The sequence below is a fragment of the Vicugna pacos genome, chromosome 21 (assembly GCF_048564905.1).
Source record: "Vicugna pacos chromosome 21, VicPac4, whole genome shotgun sequence".
Taxonomy (NCBI): domain Eukaryota; kingdom Metazoa; phylum Chordata; class Mammalia; order Artiodactyla; family Camelidae; genus Vicugna; species Vicugna pacos.
Genome location: NC_133007.1, coordinates 23,065,848 through 23,089,705, shown reverse-complemented (window position 1 = coordinate 23,089,705; position 23,858 = coordinate 23,065,848). Strand labels below are relative to the sequence as shown.

Genomic DNA, 23,858 nt, shown 5'->3' with positions numbered 1-23,858 from the left:
GAATTTGCTCTCATTAGTTACAGAGCTTTGTGTAACATGTGACTCATAAAAATCATCTGGGGATCTCTGGAGATTTAAAACTTGCAGAGGTCATATTTTGCCCACAAACAAGGCTTCAAGCTACTTCATAAGTTTTATTTTGGCAGAAAAGGGAGTGAATTGCATCCCTAATGCCCTTTTGATTCACTTTTCTACACACCATAGACAGACCACAGGCTCTTTCCCTCTGGTCCCCAACACCCTTCCTGGTATAGACAAAAACTGTTGCCTGCCTTCTCAGTAAATAAAGAATATTGTCAGCCATTCTAATAAACAAGGAATGTTGCCCACCTTCAAACCATAAAGGCATCAGCCATTGATCCCCATCTCCCCAGTGGTGTGCACGGAAAGGGAATTCAAAACGGAGGAACATAGGACCCTAGCCCTAGACAGCTAAGATGAATACCAAAAGAATATTTTCAGTGACCCCAGACTCTTGCATCTTCCCACAGATAGAAAGGTACTAAAATCACCAATTTGTGATGTTTGGGGTTTTTTGTGATTAGCAGTATTCTTTTATGTTTGACTACTTTTTTTTTCCTAGCAAAAGCTCCTGTAAATCGTGGCTCCTCCCTTCCCACTTCAGAACAGGGTCTCAGAGCTATCTGAGTGAGAAGTTGTATCCCTGGCTATGTTCCTAGGAAAGGCCACCAAATAAAAGATAATTCTCAGCTTTTCAGTTCTGCTTTTTGTTTGTTTGTTTGTTTTCAGTCAACGCTGGGTATTTAAGAAGGGCTTAAAGATTGTACTATGAGAGGACACAGAAAAGTATGAGGAATAGTAGATTCTCTCAGGGATTTGTATTCTGGTGGAGGAGAGAAGACAGTATTGATAAAAAGTGAATTTACACTGTAGTGTGCTGAGGACCCAAACATTGAACAGACAAGATAGAGGAACTGGACCAGGGAGGTCAGAGAAGTTTCCACGAAAGAGAGGTGTCCAACCATCTAAGTGGACGTGTTGTGGTATCTAACTGGGGTTTTAACGCTCAGTATCATGCTTACTAATGAAACTAAGCACCTTTTCACATATTTATTGGATTTTTGGATATTTTCCTTTGTGAAGGATCTGTTCGTATCTCCTGAACATTTTTACTATTGGTTGGATTATCTGTCTTCTAATTTGTATGTTTGGAAGAGATTTTATTTGTACTATGGAAGAGCTTTTTGCCAATGACAGATGTGGCATATATCTTCTTCCACTGTGTGGATTTCCTTGTTTAATCTTTATATTATAGAATAAAATACAGATAGAGAAAATCAGCCAAACAAATGCATAGCTTAGTGAATACTTTTGTGAGGCAAACACCTCCATAATTACTACTCAAAATTGAAAAAAAAAAAAAAAAGAAAGAAAGAAAAGAGCTTTCCCAGCCAGATATCCCTTCACATGTCAGTGTGTATCAGCTCCCAGCTTCCAAAAGTGATCACCAGCCCAGACTTTAAATTAATCGGTTTCTTTTATTTCTTTGTTCAAAGCAAGTGCCCATGTGTGCATGGGATCTTGGGGCTCTCTCTTCTCCTCTCCTGCTGTGTTTGTCACCTGGGCCAATACTGTCCTGCAGTCGCATTATGGGTCTTGATATTTGGTAAAACAAATCATGTTAAGTTGTTCTTCAGGAATGTCTTGGCAATTGTAAAACCATATAAATTTTATATTACTTCATAATTTTCACATACGAAAAAGAAAATATTGGAATTTCCATTGAGATTTCTTTGAAATACGTATTTGTATGGGAAGAATGGACGTCTGTACAACAGAGTCTTCTAACCCTGAAATTACATATCTCATCATTTACATAGTTCTTTAAAATATAGTTTAGTGCTGCTTTAGAGTTTTTCACTGTAGAGGTTTTGCATGTCTTTTATTAATTTTATTCCTAGGTTTTGATATTTTTGAAACTTCTCTCTCTATACATATTTTTAATTGTATTCATTTTTGCTAATTTAATGTCCTGCTTTTGTTTATGTTCATGTATCCAGCAATATATTGATTATTAAATCTAATAATTTATATGAATTTTATATTTTGTAACCCACCATATTATATAACTGATGAAAAATGACCATTTGTCTTTCTTTATAATCCTTACGTCTTTTTCTTTTTTTCTCTTCTTACCATACTGCCTAGAAGAATATGGAATAGAATTGATGACAGAAGGTTTTCTTGTCTTGTTCCTGATTCAACCTGGGAAGATTTAAATGTTTCACCATAAAGAAGTTTGATAACCTTCATTAGTTTAAGAAACTTATTTTTCATTCCTGTTATACTATAAATGCTTTATTTATTATTTAAATGGATGCTAAATTTTATCAAAATATTTTTCTTCATCGATTAATAAATCACATCATTAATATTTCTTCTTCTGTTAATGAGGTAAATTACACTGAATGATTTCGAATGTGCCAATGTGAGTTTCTGAACTAAATCATACCTTAGTATATATATTTGGCTTGGTAATATGTTCCTTGAGAGTTTTACCTTTATGTTCCTGAGAGAGATTTCAAGATTTAGTTTATTCCAACTGAAAAAAAATGAGTTGGGGAATGTTTACTTTTTTCTATTCCCTGGAATATTTTGTGCAGCTTTGAAATAATTCCCACTTTAAAAGTTTGGCAGAATCTAAATGTGAAGCTAAAGGATCCAGATGTTTTTTAATGTGAAGTATATTCATTTAAATTAAATTTCTTGAGAATTAAATAACTGTTTCTCCTTTATGCCAGTTTTGGTATATGTTTTATAGGAATTTTCCCACTTTATGTAAATTCTCAAATTTATGTTCATGAAGTCATTTACAGCATTCTCTCATCTTTAATGTCTGAATGGCCTCAGAAACTTTCAGATTTCCATTCCCAAGATGTTTGTGTTTTGGGTCTTTATATCTTCATCAACCTCATCAAGGAATAACATTATTTATTAATATTTTCAATATTCCAGCCTTTGACTTTTTTGAATTACTCTATTGCACACTATTATTTAATTTCTACTCGTATCTTTTTTATTTTTTCACAATCTTTTTGTGTTTAGTTATTCCTTTACTAAATTCTTGTGATGAGTGATTATTTTATAAATTTGTAACCAATGAACTTTTCAAATATGTGTTTTCAAAGCTATATACTTCCATCCAAACACTGAAAAGCTGTGTCCACAAGATTTGACCTATAGTGTTTTCATTTCCTCCAGTTCAAATTATTGTCTTTTAAATCCACGAGGTGTCTTATTGATGCATTGTTTATTTAGAACAATGTTTTTTGACTTCTGAACACTTGGATATTTCCAGCTTTCATTTACTCCCAGTTACTTATTTCTAGCTCAACAGTGGACATTAAGTAGGCAACAAGCAGTCCTTGCCTCAAACATCCTATCAGATAAATGCAGGTTTATTGGTCCAAATTCAAGTTGAGGAACTTGAGTCCAGACTTCACATCTTCTGCCCTCACAAGAGTGAGTAAATTGTTAATATTTATGTCCAGGATCTTATGGCTTCCCTGGATTGAATGGCCAGTTCTCAGGGTGGAACAAAAGTGGAAGAAACATGCTTGTCACTAAGGCAGTGACCACAGATGTGGTGGGTAAATATTTTGCCTGTACATGTGCCACCAAAATGGTCCCAGAGAAGAAAATAGAGTCATGGTCAGAGGTAACTTTAATCAGGGTAAGTACATACTAATTTTCAACCATTAACTTACTCATTTTATAACATCCCCATAAATTATGGAGTTCAGAAATTATTCCAGCCCTCTTCATGTATTTTGTATATACCAACCCTCAGTACTATAGTTGTGTCCTTCATGGGAAAACATGTTGGCAGCAGAACTGAGAAGAGGATTGTGTGTGGGAACTTTCAGTGAGATGACCTGCGGTGTATCTGTGATACACAACCTCCACAGTAGCTCTTATTTTCTTCTGAGTAACACAGAGATTTAATGCTATGCTTATCTGGTTTCCTTGATTGCATGTTGTGCAGCCGCCAAAATTACTCCAAAACAGCTTTTATTTTCAAACCACTCCATCCTGGGGGACTTTTTAAAACTATTTAGTGCCTTCATCTTAAAGAAAACAGAGGTTATATTCAGCCCTCATTCACAGATTTCCTCAAGTCATGGAACATGTAAGCTCTACTGGCCTCTTTCCTTATTTGAATCAATTTTCTAAAATATCCTATGTATTCAGAAACTAGCATCTGACTGTTGTTGAAGAACACCATCATGAATAGTGTTCTTAAAATTTTTTTAAATCTGTAGTTCATGAGACTTAATATAGGTATCAGTTCAGATATGCACAAATAGACAGTTGTGTGTATCATTACTACACAGTGAACCTCCTATTGAAATGTTTCATCTCCTGGGAGGCACAACCCAGTGCCTCACAACATTTCCCGGGTAAATTTTTCAACCTTTAGCTCTCTAGATATTTTACAACATTTCATAGTGTAGTGGTCACAGGTGGTTTTGCTTCCACAATCTCTCTTATCGTACTTTATCAAAGGTGCAGGAAACCCAGAGGTTTATTGCTAGAAGCCTAATATCTGCAGGGGCTGATACAGAAGATGTAATTTTAAAACTGACAGTACTAGTAAGAGTAGATAGACTTGGACAGTGGTGGAAGCAGAAGAAGTGAATTAGAAGAGATGGACAGCATGTTTAACATGCTTACTTACTTACTTTTAACCTTACTTACTTACTAATACCTTACGTAGGTCAAAGACTCAGTCACTTGATCCCCATATGCCAATCTCTGGGAAAAGACAAACGGTGCAGGATTCTCCAGATATCACAGGGTAAATGCCTCTGATTTTTGGAGACGTTCAATCATGCAGCAATAATCCAAGATTATTTATTCAACAAAATTGTCTTTCCAAGTACCTTTCTAAAAGCACCCTTCATGTCCTTATTCCTGAGGCTGAATATGAGAGGGCTGAGGAAAGGAGTAATGACAGTGTAAGGGACTGCTATAAGTGTGTCATCTCCCCCCGATGCTTCTGGCTTCAGATAAACAATAGATGCAAAGCCAAAGTGGACGATGACCACCGTGAGGTGGGAGGCACAGGTAGAAAATGCCTTCTGCTTGCCCTCAGCTGAAGGGATCCTCAAGACAGTGGAAAGAATGAAGACATAAGTGAGGATGATGAGCAGGAAGGTGCCCATCAGGCCTGACACTGAGATCGCCATTACAATGAATTCTGTGAGGTCACTGTCTAGACAGGACAGCCTCACAACTGCCCGCATATGACAGAAGAAGTGTTTGACCAGGTTGGGGCTGCAGAAAGAGCCCCTGAAAATCAGTGCAGTCTCTATCACAGAGACAAGGAAGCCTGCAGCCCAAGCAGAGGCCACCAGCTGTCCACATACCATGTTGGTCATAAGCAATGGATACCTGAGGGGGTTGCAGATGGCCAGGAAGCGGTCATATCCCATCACAGTAAGAAGGAAACAATTAGTGGCACCAAGTGCCAAGAAGAAACTCATCTGCAAGCCACAACCTGTGACTGAAATGCTTCTGTTCTTGGCCAGGAGATCTGTCAGCATCCTGGGGATAATGGTGAGTGTGTAGCAGGTCTCAGAGAAAGAGAGTGCGCTCAGGAAGAGGTACATGGGGGTGCGGAGGGATCTGTCTACCCAAGTTAGACCCATGATGGCTAGGTTACCTGTGAGGGTGAGAAGGTAGAGGCCAAAGAAAACCACAAAGAGGAACGTCTGTACATGTGGGTAAACAGAAAAGCCCACAAGAATGAATTCCTTCAGGATTGTCTGGTTGATCTTCATTGTTGGAACATCTGAATTCTAAAAGAATACATTAGAATATATTAGAATATATTCTTTTCATTTATCCATGTTGTCTCCTTGAGGAAAGTGACTGTAAGTCATGTATGTCTGTATTTCTCAGGGTGAAAATATAGCGCATTTTAGGAAGATAATAATTTACAGTAATCGTTGAGTGAATAGGTGATTTTTTTTAAGTGCCTGAATCTATGCAAAGTTCTATTCTACTTTATTATTCAGCAATGTGTAGAATGTGATTTGGGGCATGGTAATCAACAGACTTTTCACTGTCTGTTATATTTGGTTCAGGCTAAGATTAAGCATTCTCAGGGTAGAATCTAGTTGGTCCCTGAGAGTCAGAAGAGGCAGTAGAAAAATGGTCTAAATTACAAATGGTTCCAGAAATAATTCACAACCTATGGAGCCTCCCTTATAGTTCCCTTTGATTCTTTTGTCCTCTTAGACCTGACAAGTCCTTTATTCTTTCATGCTTACACATGGATTATGTGACCTAATCTTTCTTATCAGCTCTTTCTCCTTTTCTGTTTCCAACTCTCACTTTATCCACACCTTCTTATTTGTGAATAATTATCTCCAAAGAGAAGAATAAAGTATTCCTCTGACTTCTTTCCTAACCATATATTACACAGGACAGTGTCGAACTGATACTCGGGGTTCATCAATAAGGTCTTGTAGGTCAGCCTCCCGATATCCAAATTTAGCGTGAGTCTCCTTGGTATTTAAAGCCATACTTGCAGATTATTATTTCACTTTCACCTATAAATAAATTTCTGAAGCATTCTGGACTGCTTCAAAAGACTGAATCCCAATATGCCCCTGTGTTTATCCCTAAGCCCTTGTGAAAAATTCCGTCAGTAGAGCAATTTACATGCTAAGGTTCCTAAATTGTGGTGACTCCTCATAGTAAATCTGTAAGGATGTGATTATATGGATTATGACACTAAAGGATTAACTAAGTACCCCAAAGTAGGAAAATATGTGCATTTTACATATTTGTATTTATTACATATGAATACAGACAATATTTATATTTATTATATTATTTATATATTATCTATAATGCATATTATGTACATATATATATAATATATATATTAACTATATGTTTGCATATATGCAAATAATACCTAGCATCCTAGATGAAAAAATGCAAGCTCTTTCTAATATACTACTCACAGAACAAGGCAGCCCAGAAAGGTTGTTTTCAAAGTCATAGCTAAATTCAGAAGCATTTTGAAAATTCAAAGAATCAGCTATACAATTTTCAATTCAGATTCAAGCTAAAGAGCCAGTTCCTCCCTAAATCATCAGCAGTAGAATATGAATGTCAGAATCTCCTTCTGCTTCCAGCATATTCTGAATATGTGTTTGTTTGTAGGGGGCGGGGATGACAGTACTATACCCCATCCTGGTCTCAGCTGTCTCCAAAGTTGTCTCTACGTCAATTAGTCTCCAATTTAATTTGAGATATGGATCCACTGACAAAAGAAACACACACCCTTTCCACGGTCAAAGAGAAATGGTAATTTGGAGAAAATGTAGTGACATTAATCATGAAGAAAAGAGACTCAAACCATCAAGAATAATTTCCTACCTTGAGAATTTTATCGAGGCTTCAATGCCAATTCAATGTTACAGTTATATTCTTCCAAGGTAGTCTTCACATTGTTGAAAGCATGCTTTGTTCTTCACTCAAAACAGACAAAGATCGATTTCATATGAAAATCACTTGTCAAAGTATCTGAATTCTTAACCTTCTCACTGCTATTTTAGTAACCTTGGGAAAGTCCATGTTCCTTCTAGGTCCAAGTTTCCCTAGCTGAGAAGTAAGGAAAGAGGTTCTGATTTTGTGCACCTCATATTTCTGTGGCTCTAGAGTTTTTGATCTGAATTGTAAGGCTAGGTCATATGTGCTAAGTTCCCAACATTAAGTAAATTGCAATGGTTTGGAGAATTTCTTTCTACTACTTTAGAGACATTGTCTGATTATCATCAGGGTTTGGTTTTAGTTAGGAGACCCTCTGGGATTTCTTTCCTTTTTCATCAGAGGGAGCAAGAGAACTTTCTCGCTCAACTTTGTAATTTGCTCTCATTAGTTGCAGGGCTTTGTGTAGCAATAACTTGTAAAGCTCTATGGAAATCTCTGGAGATTTAAAACTTGCAGTTCATATTCTGTCCATAATCAAAACTTCCTGCTATTTCATGAGTTTTCTTTTGGCAGGGAAGGGAGTGAATCACATCACTAATCCAATTGAGTTTATTCTTCCACTCACTATAAATACTTGCCCTGGAATCACTGACTCCTTCCCTGAGTATTGTCTAAGGGCTTACAGTATTTAAAGACCACACTATGGGAGAACTCATAAGAAGCACTGGTATTCTAGTTCATGATGGGTTAAAATACCTTGTTGTAGTCCAATAGGTCCAATAAAGTAATGACTGCATAAAACTCATTAAATAAACGTATTTCAAAAGTAGTATAGATACACAGATAGTTATAATGACATGAAGATGTTTAAAACACTTAAAAATATATATGGTTGGGTAATAAGCACCTGGATAGATGCTAAACATTTTAAGTAACTGAGAAGTACAATTTAAAAATACAATGTGAAGGGCAAGGAGGGATAAATGAGGATTTGGGGATTAACAGACACACATTACTATATATAAAATACATAAACACAAGGACCTCCTGTACAGCACAGGGTACTATATTCAATTTCTTATCATAACATATCTAATAAATGATCTAAATTCCAACTCAAGAAACTAGAAAAAGAACAAAATTGATCCCCAACTTCATTTGATATGCAGGTTTAATGCAATGCCTTTCAAAATTCCAGAAAGATTTTGTTTGTTTTTGTAGAGAAAGGCAAGATTATTTTATAATTTATATGGAAAATCACAAGCCCCTGAATATCTACAATAATCTTGAAAAAGAAAAGCAAAGTGAAAGTAATCACTCTGTACAATATTAACACCGACTATTTAGCTACATTAATCAAGACAGTGTCATATTAGCAGAATGTTTTAAAAATATTTTGATTTTCTGACAGTTTATAAACTTTTACATTCCTTCCTCTTTCCCTTCTGCCACACTTCTGGGCAACCTGATAAAAAAAAAGTCCAGTCCAACCATGAAAGTTTCTGCATGAGAAATCTCACTCTGTGTTTACTCTCTAGTCATCATAAAAATGCCAAGCTAGTCTCCTTTTCTGACTGTCTCAAGTCATTTAAGATCTGTTTGGGAAATGCCCTTTATATTAGGAGCTGCCCAATATTTCCATACATTGCTTATATTGATATTTTAACATAGTCTGGCAGCTCATTTTTAAAAAATGTATTTAATGGAATTAAAATGTAACAGAAATTTGCTTATATCTGTCATTTAAAATATATCTTTTATTTTCTCTATGAACTTTCATAATATATGCACATATATTTATTTATTTATAACTTTTTAATTGACCATCTTATCAAACTTCTCTGCAAAAATATTTATAGTTTAATTTTTTAATATATTTTTGCAAAATTGTTAAAAGAGAAAATCTGAATAAACGTAAAAGTTAAAATTTTGATGTAAAATTATCCTTAGTGAAAGTGATGCTTTAAAAAATTACTTAATGTATTGATGAACAATGTTTCCTTTTGCTCATACAAGATTGATCTTGATCATTTTTATTCCAATTTTTAAAAATAAATGCAACTCAATTATTTGAATTTCTTCTAAGTGTATTTCATTAGTAACCTAATGGTCTATCATTAAATGTTACCTTTAATAAGTTGTTAGAGAATAATCTTATTACTTTCTTTTAATGCTTTTTCCAAAAAAAAAAAAAGTGAGGCCGGTGGGAATAGCTCAGTGGTAGAGCATATGCTTAGCATGTGCAAGGTACTCGGTTCAATCCCCAATACCTCCATCAAAAACAAATAAACAAAAACAACGTCAACAAGAAAAACAAAAACAAAAAAACAAACAAAATGAAGTGAAATTTACTGGACTTGCAAAAAAAATCATTGCCTATCAACATTCAACTTTTCAGTTTTTAAAAAGTTAATCATGATAGGGTTTCCATTTATTATCAAATAATTGTCAATTATGATTGCTTATCTATAAGTTATAAACAATTTGACCAACTTCATATATTCAGAAGTTGGGGGGAAAGAAAAATACTATGGATTTCAATCACCTTGTTCAGTAGATTTTTTATTAAAATCCTCTTAGCCTATAACATGCTTTAGCTATCTGTATGTCAATCCATATATATATCTAACTTTGAAAAGTTTTCAGTTACAGATTTCACTCATTCTGCTTATGAAACTCTCTGCGATAAAATCAATCTGACAAAAATTGGACTTATGCTTTCAGAAGATGAATTAGAAATCTTTTCTATTCCTCTCACTTAGTGCAACTAAAAACTGAGCATTGTATATAAAACACATAGAAGAAGTCTCTGAAATCAGCACAGACCCTCTCCCGACAAAAACCAAGCAAGAAACAAAAGCCCTTTTCCCTCTCATCAAAGGACCAGAAAGGGGGCAGCCTATCAAGGCAGAAGAAAAACTACTGTTAGAGAATTGCTGTTTTACTAGAGCCAAACACCGAGAGAATACTCAGAACCCACCTGCATTTATACCCAAAAGGGCCAAGTGCGGAGCTTGGACTCCCACCCTTATGAGGCTACAGCAAGGTACCCTAACGTCTTCTCTGGGACAATGTCAGAGAAGGGTGAGTCACGAGCTAGGATCCCTAAAGGCTGGTAATGAGCTCCCCTCTTTGCTGAGTCAACACTGAACAGGAAAAACCCAAGGAAATCCACACCAATACACAAACAGTCAAACTTCTGAAAATGGAAGGCAAAGAAAAATCTTGAAATCACTGAGGGAAAAAAAATGACATTTTACCTAGGCAGGGAAAACAATTTGAACAACAATATTTGTGTCTTTTTTGATGATAGACATTCTGATAGGTGTGAGGTGATATCTCACTGTGGCTTTGATTTGCATTTCCATGATGATTAGTCATTGAGCATCCTTTCATGTGCCTGTTGCCCATCTGTTATGTCCTCTTTGGAGAACTGGACAGCTATATGTAAAAGAACGAAATTAGAACAGTGTCTTACACCGTATAAAAAATAAACTCAAAATGGATTAAAGACCTAAATGTAAGACTGGAAACCATTAAACTCCTTGGAGAAAATATAGGCAGAATACACTTTGACATAAATTATAGTAATATTTCCAAGGATCTGTCTCCTTAAGCAAAGGATATAAAAGCAAAAATTAACAAATAGGCCCTAATTAAACTTAAAAACTTTTGCACATCAGTGGAAACCACTGACCTAATGAAAAGAGAACCAAGTGAATGGGAAAAAATATTTGCAAATGAGATAACTGATAAGGGATTGATATCAAAATATAGAGATGGGTCATACAACTCAACATCAAAAAAGCAAACAACCCGATTAAAAAATGGGCAGAAAACTTTTAATATGTTTTATATACACCAAACCCCAATACAGTAATGTCCTTCATAAGAGGACATATTAACAGCAAAACTGAGAGAAAGATTCAGAAAGGTCCCTAGGCTTGTATGTTGAAATTCTCAGAAAGATCACTTGCTGCTTGTGATATATAACTTCCACAGTACATCTTATTTTCTTCATGGCAACATAAAGATTTGATGCTGTATTTATCCAGTTTTCTTCTTTATGCATTGTTAAGTTTGCCAAAATTATTCCAAAACACTTTTTATTCTCAAACCACTCAATACTGTGACTTCTTAAAAAAATTATGTGTTTAATGCCTTCATGATAAAGAAAATGGAAGTTATTAACAGCCCTCATCCTCAGATTCCCTCAGTCACAGAATATGTAGTCTCTACTGTCCTGTTTGCTTATTTGATTCAACATTCCAAAATATCCCATGTATTCATAAGCGAGCATCTGACAGTCATTGAAAAGACACCATCATATACAGTGCTATGAAAAGTCTTTAATAGTCGGTATAGCATGGGACTTAACAACAACATCTATCTATGAATAGATCTACATATATAGATATATTCAATCCAGAAACATACAAATAGACAGTTGGTGATTTCTACATAGTGTATCTCCTACCCCAAATGGTTTATCTCCTCGGTGGCACAACCCAGTGCCTCACAAAATTACCTAGAAAAATTCTTCAACCCCTCTAGATATTTTAAACATCTCTTACTGTAGTGGTCACAGGCATTACTTTTTCCTTCCACAACCTTTCTTTTCCCACTTCATCAAAGGTGCAAAATACCCAGAGGTTGATGGGCAGAAGCCTAGAACATGCAGGGGAAGATAACAGAAGTAGAAGCAGTTGGATAACTTCCTTTACAAGCTAAGCAAATGCTTGTCAAGCCTTAGGTCCAAGAGTCAGTCACTTGATTTTCATATGTCAAACTCTGGAAAAAAAGAAACTGATACATTCTTCTCCAGATGTCACAGTGTAAATGCCTGACACTGGGGATATTCAGTCATGCACTAATAATTCAAGATGTTTTACCCAAGGAACTTGTCTTTCCAAGTACCTTTCTAAAAGCATTCTTCATGTCCTTATTCCTGAGGCTGAATATGAGAGGGCTGAGGAAAGGAGTAATGACAGTGTAAGGGACTGCTATGAGTGTGTCATCTCCCCCCGATGCTTCTGGCTTCAGATAAACAATAGATGCAAAGCCAAAGTGGACAATGACCACCGTGAGGTGGGAGGCACAGGTAGAAAATGCCTTCTGCTTGCCCTCAGCTGAAAGGATCCTCAACACAGTGGAAAGAATGAAGACGTAAGTGAGGATGATGAGCAGGAAGGTGCCCATCAGGCCTGACACTGAGATCAGTGTTACAATGAATTCTGTGAGGTCACTGTCTAGACAGGACAGCCTCACAACTGCCCGCATATGACAGAAGAAGTGTTTGACCAGGTTGGGGCTGCAGAAAGAGCGCCTGAATATCAGTGCAGTCTCTATTACAGATATGAAAAATCCTACAGCCCAAGCAGAGGCCACCAGCTGTCCACATACCATGTTGGTCATAAGCAATGGATACCTGAGGGGGTTGCAGATGGCCAGGAAGCGGTCATATCCCATCACAGTGAGAATGACACAATTAGTGCCACCAAGTCCCAAGAAGAAACACATCTGCAAGCTACATCCTATGACTGAAATGCTTCTGTTCTTGGCCAGGAGATCTGTCAGCATCCTGGGGATAATGGTCAATGTGTAGCAGGTCTCAGAGAAAGAGAGTGCACTCAGAAAGAGGTACATGGGGGTGTGGAGGGATCTGTCTACCCAAGTTAGACCCATGATGGCTAGGTTACCTGTGAGGGTGAGAAGGTAGAGGCCAAAGAAAACCACAAAGAGGAACGTCTGTACATGTGGGTAAACAGAAAAGCCCACAAGAATGAATTCCTTCAGGATTGTCTGGTTGATCTTCATTGTTTGAACACCTAAAATCCAATAGAAACAACAAAGAAATATCAAATTCTCCATGATTCTCTGTGATTTAGGTGTAAATAATAAAAATGATCAAAGTTACAATCACCAATGAATTATTTATTTAGTTTGGCAAAACATCATGTGTATGTTGGTTATGGGTCCCCGAATTTTTCATTTATTTATGTCTTGTTTATTGAACAACCAGTTACTGATTACTTATTATGGCTGTTTTCTGTCCTATTATTTAAAGGAATTTATAGGCTGGTAATAGAAAAAAAACAGAAAATACTCTAATTCATGTCCAGATGAAGAAATTCAAGTATATAAGATGATTTAGATTTGAATCTGATTCTGCACCCTGAACAAAAACTACGAGGTAGTTAACAGAGAGAATCATGGTCTGACATAGTGACTTCCACTTATAATATTATCTGTAAATATCTAATGAGTAGAGGTCAATAGGTGACTGACTCCATAGGAATTGGGGACCATATCTGAACAATGGCTTACAAGTATAAGGGAAGCTCAAAGTCATTATCTCTTCCTGGAGAAGACAATCAGGTCCTGAAATATTAAAGAAAAGTAGAGAACATGCTCCCTTCCCTCAACTCTGAAGAGAGGGAGGGAAGTTAGGACCCTTAGGATAAATCGTGATTAATTAGCATTTGTGGATAGTGTTCAAAACCAGACATTGTATGCAAGTACACATGAGGTGACATCTGAAATTTTGCCTGCTTCTTCAATGCCACGCTCAGCACATATAAAAGTTAAATGCTTGTGACTGTATGTATTCTTTGATAATTCTACATATGATTTAATCTCATCCTCCTCTGACTTCCACAATATGTTGATTTTCCTTATATTTAAAACTTTCCCTCATTGTGTATTTCACTGAGCTAAGACTTAGCTAAAATCTAAGTCTTAGCCACATACCAATATATTTAATAATTCATTTATAGAGCCTACATTTTGCCAAATTCTTTCAAATGTTTATTCACAGCGTAAAAGTGAAGTGCACAGGACAACAATGAAAAGTGTAGGACAGTGGTGACTATTTTACTTATTTTAGAAATAAGATAATTATATCTTTGAGTGTCATATTTGAAACTCAAATCAAACTGTTTTGACTTTAATCTTACATTCTTTTCATTTATCAATGTTTTTTCCTTGATGAAAGAAACTATGAGTCATATATGTTTATAGTCCTCAGGATGATAATATGGAGCATTTTAAGAAATTATGAAAACTGACTATACTTCAATAAAAAAAAGAAGAAATGATGAACAGTAATTGTTGGATGGACAGGCTAACTATCAAAAAAGTGCTGAATCTATAAGCAATTTTTGTTTTACTTTGTTATTCAGCAGTGTACAGCATGTGATCTGGGGCAGACCGATGAACAGACGTTTTACTATTCCTTAGATTTAATTCAGGCTAAGATTAAGCATTCTTGGGGCAGATTCTCACTGGCCACAGACTATCAGAAAAAGCAGTAGGTAAAAGGTCTAAACTATAAATGGTTCCAGAAATAATTCACAGCCCTATTGACTCCAACTTTTAGGTCCTTTTCATCCTTTTGTCTTTTTAGATCTAACAAGATCTTTAGTCTTTCTTCGAGTCAAACATGAATCTTATGACCTAATTTTTTCTATGAACCCTTTCTCTTTCCTGTTTCCTTCTCTCACTGTATCCATACCTTCTTATCTGTGAGTAACTATCTCCAAAAGAAGACTAGAATATTTTTCTGTCTCCTTGCTTAAGGCTATGCTACAAGGGACAGAGTCTAAATGACCACTGGTCTTCCTCATGAGGCCTTTTGGTAAGCTTCCTAGTATCCAAACTTAGTGTGAATCTCCTGGGTGTCCAGTTCCACACTTGCAGATTTTTTTTTTCTTTTCCCTCTATATAGAGCTTTCTGAAGCTTTCTGGACTGTTTTAAAAGACTTTCTCTCCCTGTAAGAGAATGCTAGGTTCCAATATGTCCCTCTGTTTATCCCTAAGCCAATTTGAAAAATTCCTTCCACCAGAAGAGCTATTTACACACTAGGGTTCTTAAATGTCCGTTATCTACAGTAACTCTACGGGAAGGGCAATTATATGGATTGTGGAACTAATAGATTAAGTTCCCCAAAGAGAAAAAAAAGAATATATTAACAAAATAAGAAGTTGTTTTAGTAGCTGGTCTGCTTGGTGCAAAACCCAAGCTCATTCCAGGACACTATCTGCAGAATAGCCTGATTTCACTCAACAGGCCATGTTCCGTCAAAGACAGCCCAGAAAGATTGTTTTCAAAGCCTTAGTTAAATTTTCTGATCTCAGAAGCTAAGCAGGGTCATACCTGGTTAGTACTTGGATGGGAGAAGCATTTTTAAAATGCAAAGAATCAGTAATACAAATCCCATGGCAGGTCCTTCCTTATCGAGTTCTTACCTCGTTGTGTGCTAAACACCTACTTGGTGACTTGTCAGCAGTAGAATATGAATGTCAGAATCTCCTATTTTCTGTATGTTCTGAATGTGTATGTGTGTGGAAGGACTGAAGGTACCTCACCCTACCCTCAATTCTCTCTAAAGTTGTTGCTAAATCAACTTGTATCAAATTTAATTTGAGATATAGATGCACTGACAGAAGAAATACACACCATTTCCATAGTCAAAGAGCAACGGTAGATTGGAGAAAATGGAGTGATCATTAATCACGAAGAAAAGAGAGTCAAGCCATCAAGAATAATCTTCTACCTTGTGTTCAGGGCTCCACGGCCAATTCAGTGCTACAGGTATATTCTTCCAAGATGGTCTTCACATCGTTGGCAGCTTGCTTTGCTCTTCACTCAAAAAAGACAAAGATCAGCTTAGTATGAAAATCACTGGCCAAAGAGGCTGGATTCTTAACTTTATCACTGCTAGTTTAGTGACTTTGGGAGACTCCCTGTACTTTCTGGGTCTAAATTTCCTCAGGTGGAAAGTGATGTTAAAAGGTTCTGATTTTGTGCACTTCAGCTTTCTATGGCTCTAGAGTTTTTGACATGAGTTGCGAGGCCAGGCCATAGGGGCTATGATCAGTCGTGGTTTAGAGTCTTTCCTTCTACCCCTTTAGAGATGTTGTCTGATAACCATCAGGGTTCAAAGTTCCTCAGCTCTAGAGGTTTCCTTCTAGTTAGGAGACCCTCAGGGATTTCTCTGTTCTTTCATCAGAGGGAGCAAGAGAACTTTCTCATTCAACCTTGGAGTTTGCTCTCATTAGTAACAGGGCTTTGTGTAACCTGTGACTTGTAAAACTCTTCTGGGGATCTCTGGGGATATAAAACTTGTAGAGTTCACACTCTGCCGGACAAGCCTTCCTGCTACTTCATAAGTTTTGTTTTTGCGGAGAGGGGAGTGACTTGCATCCCTAATGCCCATTCGGTTTACTTTCCCTCACACCATAATAAACAGGCTCTTCCCCTCTAGTAACCGAGTTCCTTCCTGGTGTGGACAAAAACTGTTGCCTGCCATTTCAGTAGACAAAGAATGTTGCTTTCCATTCCAATAAACAAGGAATGTTGCCCACCTTCGAACCATCAAGGCATCAGCCACTGAACCCCCCTTCCCCAATGGTGCTCGCTGACAGAGAATTCAAAACGGAGAAAAACAGGATACTGGCCCGAGACAGTTAAGAAGAATACGAAAGGAATAATTTCAATGATCCCAGACTCTTGCATCTTCCCACAGATAGAAAGGCACTAAAATCATTAACTCGAGATGTCTGGAATTTTTGTGATTAGCTGTAATCTTTTGATGTTTGACTATATGTTTTTTTCTGTGGAAACGCCTATATATCTTGGCTCCTCCCTGACCTCCTGGGAACATTTCCACAGAGCCGTCTGAGAAGCTGTACCCTGGGCTATCATTTTCAGAAAGGCCACTGAATTAAAAAGTGAAAGTATTTAAATTAGACAGAATTTATTTCTCTCTCAGATTACAGTACTGTGATAAGTGACACAGGATTGGCAGGGCTGAAACGGTGGCTTAGCTTCATAAGGTTATATAAGCCGCAAGTGGGTGAACTCATTCTGCCATGCTCAAGATAAAGCTTCCTTTGCTGTGTCCAAAATACCTGGTCTTGCATTCCCAACTGTCTGAAAATCAGAAAAAGAGACGTTCTTAAAAGATGAACATAGAGGTTTCACCCATCATTTAAGCTTTCATCTCATTGATAAGAACTTAGTTATTTTGCCAAACTTGTATGCAGAGGAAGCTAAAGAAATATACTAACTACTGTAATTAGCCATCTATATCCCCTGCTAAAATTCCAGAAGGTTCTGTTACTAAAAATATTCAGAGATTAGATACTCTCAATCACTTGCTGTCCATATGACTGTTTTTGTGCCAGGACCATGATTACTGTGGCTCTGCAGTTTATTTTTTCACTTTTGATGAACAGCTGTCCTGAGAGGTGTGAGGTAACATCTCACTGTGGTTTTGATTTGTATTTCCCTGTTGATTAGTAATACTGATCACCCTTTCATACCCGTTGGCCATTTGTGTCTTCTTCGGAAAAATGTCAAGTCTTTTTTGCCCATTTAAAAAAATGGATTATTCTTTTTATTTTGTTTTGCTTTTGCTATGAGTTTGTTACATATTTGGGATATTAATTCCTCACCAGATAAAAGGTTTGCAAATATTTTCTTTTCATATACCTGTTATCTTCTTTGGAAAAATGTCTATTCAGATTCCTTGCCCATCTTAATATCAGATTATTTGTTTTTTTTGCTGCCGAGTTCTGTAAATTCCTTATATATTTTGGATATTAACCCCTTAGCAGATGTGTGATCTGCAAATATTATCTCCCAGTTTTTCAGTTGCCTTTTAATTATTTTGCTCTTTTACTTACTGTGTAGAAATTTTTACTTTGATGTTATCACACTTGTTTGTTTTTCAATTTGTTGCTTGTTTTTTTGGTGTCATATCCAAAAAAATCATCGTCAAGCACATTGTGAAGGAACTTTTCCTCATGTTTTCTTTTAGAAGTTTTATGGTTTCAGTTCTTAAAGTGAAGTCTTTAATTCATTTAGAGTTCATTTTTGTGAGTGGTGGGGTTCCAGTCTATTTCTTTCTTTCCAATTCTTATACCTTTTATTTCTTTTCCTTGCCTGATTGCTCTGGCTAGAACTCCTGTACTGTGTTGAAAAGGAGTGGTGAGAGTGGGCACCTTTGTTTTATTCCTAATCTTAGAGCAGAAGCTTTCAGTCTTTCATCATTGAGTATGATGTTAACTGTTGGCTTATCATATATGACCTTCATTATGTTGAGGTACATTATTCTAACCAAATTTATTGTTGAATTTTATCAAATAATTTTTCTGTATCTATTCAGATTATTGCATTATTTTTATCTTTCATTTCATTAATATGATGTATCATATTTATTGATTTGCATATGTTATTCTTACATCTCAGGAATAAACTCCACTTGATCATGGTATGATCAAGATCACTTGATTCTTTGGAAAAAAATTTTTATAATACTTTATTGAGGATTTTTGCTTCCAAAATAATCAGGGATATTGGCCTGTGGTTTTCTTTCTTGTAGTGTCTTTATCTGACTTTGGTATCAAGGTAATGCTGGCCTCATAAATGAGGTTGGGAGTGTTCCCTCCTTTTCAATGTTCCAGGAGATTTTGACAAGGATTGGCATCAATTCCTCTTTAAATTTTGGTAGAATTCACTTATGAAACCATCTGGTCCTTGGTTTTTCTTTGTGGAGAGATTTTTGATTACTGATTAAGTCTCTACATGTTTGTCTATTCATATTTTTTCATTTCTTATGATTCAGTATTGGTAGGTGTCAGTGACCTTGAGATGAGTAAAGGCCGTGGGACCCAAGGCCATGATTACAGCATGTCTGTAGTATGCAGTAAATAATGATTGTACACACACACGTCAATTATATAAGATTTAGAACAAAGAAAATAGAAGTACACATGTGCTAGAGATATTCTGTAAGCCTCATGAACAAGAAATTCACACTGTGCATGTACTGGCAGAAACTTGATAAAAAGCAGGGTGCACGCCCCATCTTGTGGAAATAGAACAAAGTGCTGTAAACTCCATGTTCGCTCCGGGTGAAGTCTGTTTTGCCGTGTGGCAGCTCCTCGTGCATTTTTTCGGTTGGGCCGCTCGCCTCTTAGAATCACACTTCAGCCTCCCTTGGCTGACAGTAGGTTGTGTATTTAACTCCAAGTGAACCCACAATTTGGATTTTGCAGTAGTATTTACGTCCATTACTGTAAGTATATTCAAAAAATGAATGAGAAGTATTGTATTAAATAGTGAATTGATGGAAAACATTAGTGGGAAAAGGGAAGTTATAAAAAGGAAATAATTGGAAATCTAAGATTTAAAGACATAATAGCTGCAATGAAAATTCATGAAATAGGCATAACAGTGTTTTGGGGTTTATATAATAAAGGATCATTGAATTCGAAAATAAATCAATAGAAATTATTTGACCTGAAGAGGAAAAAATAAAGATGAAATGAACAAATTCTTTGAGATTTTTGAGACAGCATCACGTGGTCTAACACATGTGTCATTGGAATGTCAGAAGGAAACAAAAAGATAAAGAGGAAGAATATATTTGAAAAAACGATAGTTAAAAACTTCCTGAATTTGATAGAAGACAATAACTTACAAACTAAAAATGTTCAACAACCACAAGTAAGAAAAACACAAAAATCACACAGAGGTACGTCATAATCAAATTGCTGCTAGCTGAAGGTAAAGAGCAAATATTGAAACAGCAAGAGAAATTCTGACACATTACTTAGTGCAAAATGATGAAGCACCTAATTGTAACATTTTCATCAGAAATTAGAGGGGACAGATACATTAAATGTCATATGGAAACACGAAAAAAAGACCCTGTTGATCAAGAATTTTTCATAATCCAGCAAAACTATATTTCATGAATAAAGACAAAATGAAGACCTTCTCAGATGAAAATGTAAATAATTTGTCACTAGCAAACACGCAGTATAAGAGTACTTCAGAATGAGGAAAAAGTAACCCATGATAACTTAGTTATACAGAAAAGAAGGAAAAAACCAGAAAATGGAAAATGTATGGTTAAATATAAAGGATTATAAACAGAAGCATATGCCTATTTTAAAATTATAACAATGTGTTGGTGGATTTAAGTAAATGGAAGTATGCTATTGCAAATTTTCTATATTTTACTGGAGGTAATTCATTATTAAATTTACGTAGATTACGGTGAGTTAAAGATGCATGCTATAATCTTTAGACCAACAAATAAAATTCAGTGCAGTGGAAATTGCTATAAAGTCAATAGTTATACTAATGTTATCCTCGTTTCCTCAACTTACTCCTCTTTTGGATCCTCCTAACCAATGTAGAGTGCCAGGGATTATGTGGTAGTTAAGAGAATGGTTTCTTGAGTCTACTTGCCACTGGGTTACCAAAAGGCTGTCTTATATTCAGTAAATTATTTAATTTTTCCATGTCTCAGTTTTTTAATGTGAAAAAATGAGGGTATTAGTAATCATCTTTAAATACTGAGAGTGTTAAACTCATATAATGAGGTTAGTAAAAAGCCTGGCATGCAATATATGTTAACACTTATCATTATTGTTTCTGTTGAATCAGTGAATGGGTGACAATGTATATTGGAGGTGCCCGTATTCCCAGCATTAGCATACTAGAGAAAAATGCATGTTGAGAGTGAAGGGTTAGATAAAACGACTAATCTGCGTAGACTTTCTGGACATTTTCAGGTTTCGGAATAATCTGAGTGATAGATTGGAAATCTGGGTGCAGATGTTGCAGTATTGTGGAAAGAAAGAAAAAGAAGATGCAAATAAGGTAAAGTTACCTTTAAAAATGTGTCTGAAGGAAGTGGGATAGACAGTTGAGGACACAAGAAGAAATAGAACTAGGGGAGTTTGGAGTATTCTCGGTATATCAGTGCGAGTGTGTATATAACTTCAAAACTAGAAGAGCATCAGGAGTGATCATCTCAAGCTCTTGAGACAACAGTGAGAGAAGATTAATTCCTGTTTTCTTTCTATACCACTTACAGGTAAATTTAAAAGTATCAACTTTAAGTTTTGTGATCTTGGACTGATCGCTTACACCCTGTCAGGTTCATTTTCTTTTTCCATAAAATGCAACTATTAACACTTTCTTACTAAGTCCTTGTAAATTTTAAAATAGATTTAACACGTGAACATGATACAAAATTTAGCACAAAATAGATAGATAAATGATTGTTTGGGTCACAATCCTAGCATCCCTTTCTTCACATTTCCTTGTCTGCTTTTCCCAGAAGAGTATTCCTAGTTAACGACAAGCACAAGTAGATCGCTTCCTGAAACAGCACCCACTGGGACTGGGGAACCTTCAGAGAGAGAGGAGCTGTTTGGGTGAAAACAGATATGATTCCCCACCTGGGGACAGGGGTAGGGGTGTTTCCCTGATACCACTTGGAACGTCAGTCTTTGCTCAGAATAGGAGTTTCTGAGATGCATCTCAGGTCCTTTCTCCTACAGGCAGGCCTGCTGTGGGTCAGTCTAGTACACAGCTGCTGAAAGGCAGGACTTTCCCACTGTGAGCTTTTTCTTGTGAGTGGAGAATCCTCTCTTGGCTAGCCTCCAAAAGACAGTGGAGCCCGACAGCTGATCTTTGGGCTGAGGGACATGCAACTTGCCCAGAGCCCTGATTCTTCCTTCAGGGTTCTGCATAGACTCACATGAAAAAGGGCCGTGGGAAGGATGTTATAGACACAAGGGATATTGTTGCGCAAACCATTTCTTATTCTGTATTCATGTTAGTGAATGTCCCACAATGTCTAAGAAGAGTCATCCTTGTTTGAGGAAAACGTTAGATTAGAACCCAAAGCACTTTTTTCTCTTGCCTTGGTTTTTTGTGACTTCAAGAAAGTCACTTCACCCTCTTGGTTCTGTTTCTTGATCTATAAAATAATATCCATCAAGGCACCCAACATCAAGTTTTGACAGGTACTGTGTATGTGTCCACATGTGTATTGGGTGGCAGTGTATGTATGACATTGATATAAATGTCTGTGGTGTACATATCTACATATGTGTGTGCTATCTAAATATATATATGCATTTATAATGTACCTGAATGCCTGATATATTTGTGGATTTGGTCGTTAATGGGCATACTTTTGAACATGCAAAATGTGCATAATTATGAGTGAGTGCTTTGCATGTGGTGTGTATATACATCTGTGCCTGCATATGTATAGTAATGTGTGTGTGCACATACGTGCATATTGTGTATCTTTGTATTTGTGAATGCACTTAACACATGTGAGAATGGATCCATACGTCTGTATGTCTAAGGTAGTAAGTATTTTTCTGAAGTTTGTTGCTTCCTAAATCAGAGCTTTCTTTTTGAGTTACAACAGGTACAAATAAACAAGAACTCGCATCATCCTGCCTTCTAAAGAAGCTAGGCGTCCGCAGGCAAGGGAGAAGGAGTCGAACCCATCAGGGGTACCACTCAGAATGGGGCAGACCAATGCAACCTCCTGGAAGGGCTTTGTCTTCACGGGCTTCTCTCGCTTTGGGGAACTGCAACCCCTGCTCTTTGCATTGTTCCTCTCCCTGTATCTTGTCACCCTGACCAGCAATGTCTTCATTATTGTACTCATCAGGTTGGACAGCCATCTGCACACCCCCATGTATCTCTTCCTTTCTTTCTTATCTTTCTCTGAGACCTGCTATACCTTGGGCATCATCCCTAGGATGCTCTCCAGCCTGGTTAGGGGTGGGCAGGACATCTCCTTCGTGGGCTGTGCTGTTCAAATGTTCTTCTCTGCTTCGTGGGCCTGTACCAACTGCTTCCTCCTGGCTGTTATGGGCTTTGACAGGTATGTGGCCATCTGCACCCCACTGCGCTATGCCAGCCGCATGGTTCCTACCCTCTGTGCCCAGCTGGTTGGCACTTCCTTTCTGAGTGGGTACCTCTTTGGGCTGGGAATGACCCTGGTCATTTTCCACCTCCCATTCTGCAGCTCCCATGAGATCCAGCACTTTTTTTGTGACACGCCACCAGTGCTGAGCCTGGCCTGTGGAGATACAGGCCTGAGTGAGCTGGGGGTCCTCATCCTCAGCCTGCTGGTCCTCGTGGTCTCCTTCTCCTTCATCATTGTCTCCTACACCTACATCCTGGCAGCAATTCTGAGGATCCCCTCCACTGAGGGGCGGAAGAAGGCCTTCTCCACCTGCGCCTCACATCTCACAGTGGTCATCGTTCACTATGGCTGTGCCTCTTTCATGTACTTGAGGCCCAAAGCCAGTTACTCTCTTGAGCGGGACCAGCTTATTGCTGTCACCTACACTGTGGTGACACCTCTCCTTAATCCCATCATTTATAGCCTAAGAAATCGGGCTGTGCAGACAGCCCTGAGAAATGCTTTCCAGGGGCAACTGCTGGGTAAAGGGTGAAAACTGCCCTAATGGGACAGTCTCCTCTGCGTAGGCCAGACACAGCAGAAGCCAAGGTCAACCGACCAGATCTTCAGGGTCTTGGGCCGCAGCTGCCC

At 37.2% G+C, this 23,858-nt stretch overlaps 3 protein-coding genes across 3 annotated transcripts; 1 reads left to right on the top strand and 2 right to left on the bottom strand.

Annotated features, from left to right (window-relative positions):
• Positions 1-4,852: 4,852 nt before the first annotated feature.
• On the bottom strand, positions 4,853-5,816 carry LOC102537022 (olfactory receptor 10X1-like). The gene has a single exon (XM_006215714.2). It carries the CDS (start codon positions 5,802-5,804, stop codon positions 4,872-4,874), a length of 933 nt encoding a protein of 310 aa, XP_006215776.2. The 5' UTR covers positions 5,805-5,816; the 3' UTR covers positions 4,853-4,871.
• Positions 5,817-9,565: 3,749 nt separating this feature from the next.
• LOC102537264 (olfactory receptor 10X1) lies at positions 9,566-13,287 on the bottom strand. Its single transcript, XM_006215715.3, has 2 exons — positions 12,388-13,287; positions 9,566-9,634 (listed from the first exon to the last, which is right to left on the bottom strand). Exons 1-2 carry the CDS (start codon positions 13,285-13,287, stop codon positions 9,566-9,568), a joined length of 969 nt encoding a protein of 322 aa, XP_006215777.2.
• Positions 13,288-22,812: 9,525 nt separating this feature from the next.
• Positions 22,813-23,760, top strand: OR10Z1 (olfactory receptor family 10 subfamily Z member 1). Its single transcript, XM_006215623.3, has one exon. It carries the CDS (start codon positions 22,819-22,821, stop codon positions 23,758-23,760), a length of 942 nt encoding a protein of 313 aa, XP_006215685.2. The 5' UTR covers positions 22,813-22,818.
• The last annotated feature ends 98 nt before the right edge of the window (positions 23,761-23,858 follow it).

Bases quoted from the DNA above. Each gene is read 5' to 3' on its own strand.
- LOC102537022 (XM_006215714.2), bottom strand. From the start codon at position 5,804: ATGAAGATCAACCAGACAATCCTGAAGGAATTCATTCTTGTGGGCTTT.
- OR10Z1 (XM_006215623.3), top strand. From the start codon at position 22,819: ATGGGGCAGACCAATGCAACCTCCTGGAAGGGCTTTGTCTTCACGGGC.
- LOC102537264 (XM_006215715.3), bottom strand. From the start codon at position 13,287: ATGAAGATCAACCAGACAATCCTGAAGGAATTCATTCTTGTGGGCTTT. The intron at 9,635-12,387 runs GTACTTGGAAAG...AAGCATTAAAAG, and splicing joins TGAAGAATGCTTTTAGAAAG to AAAGTAATAAGATTATTCTC.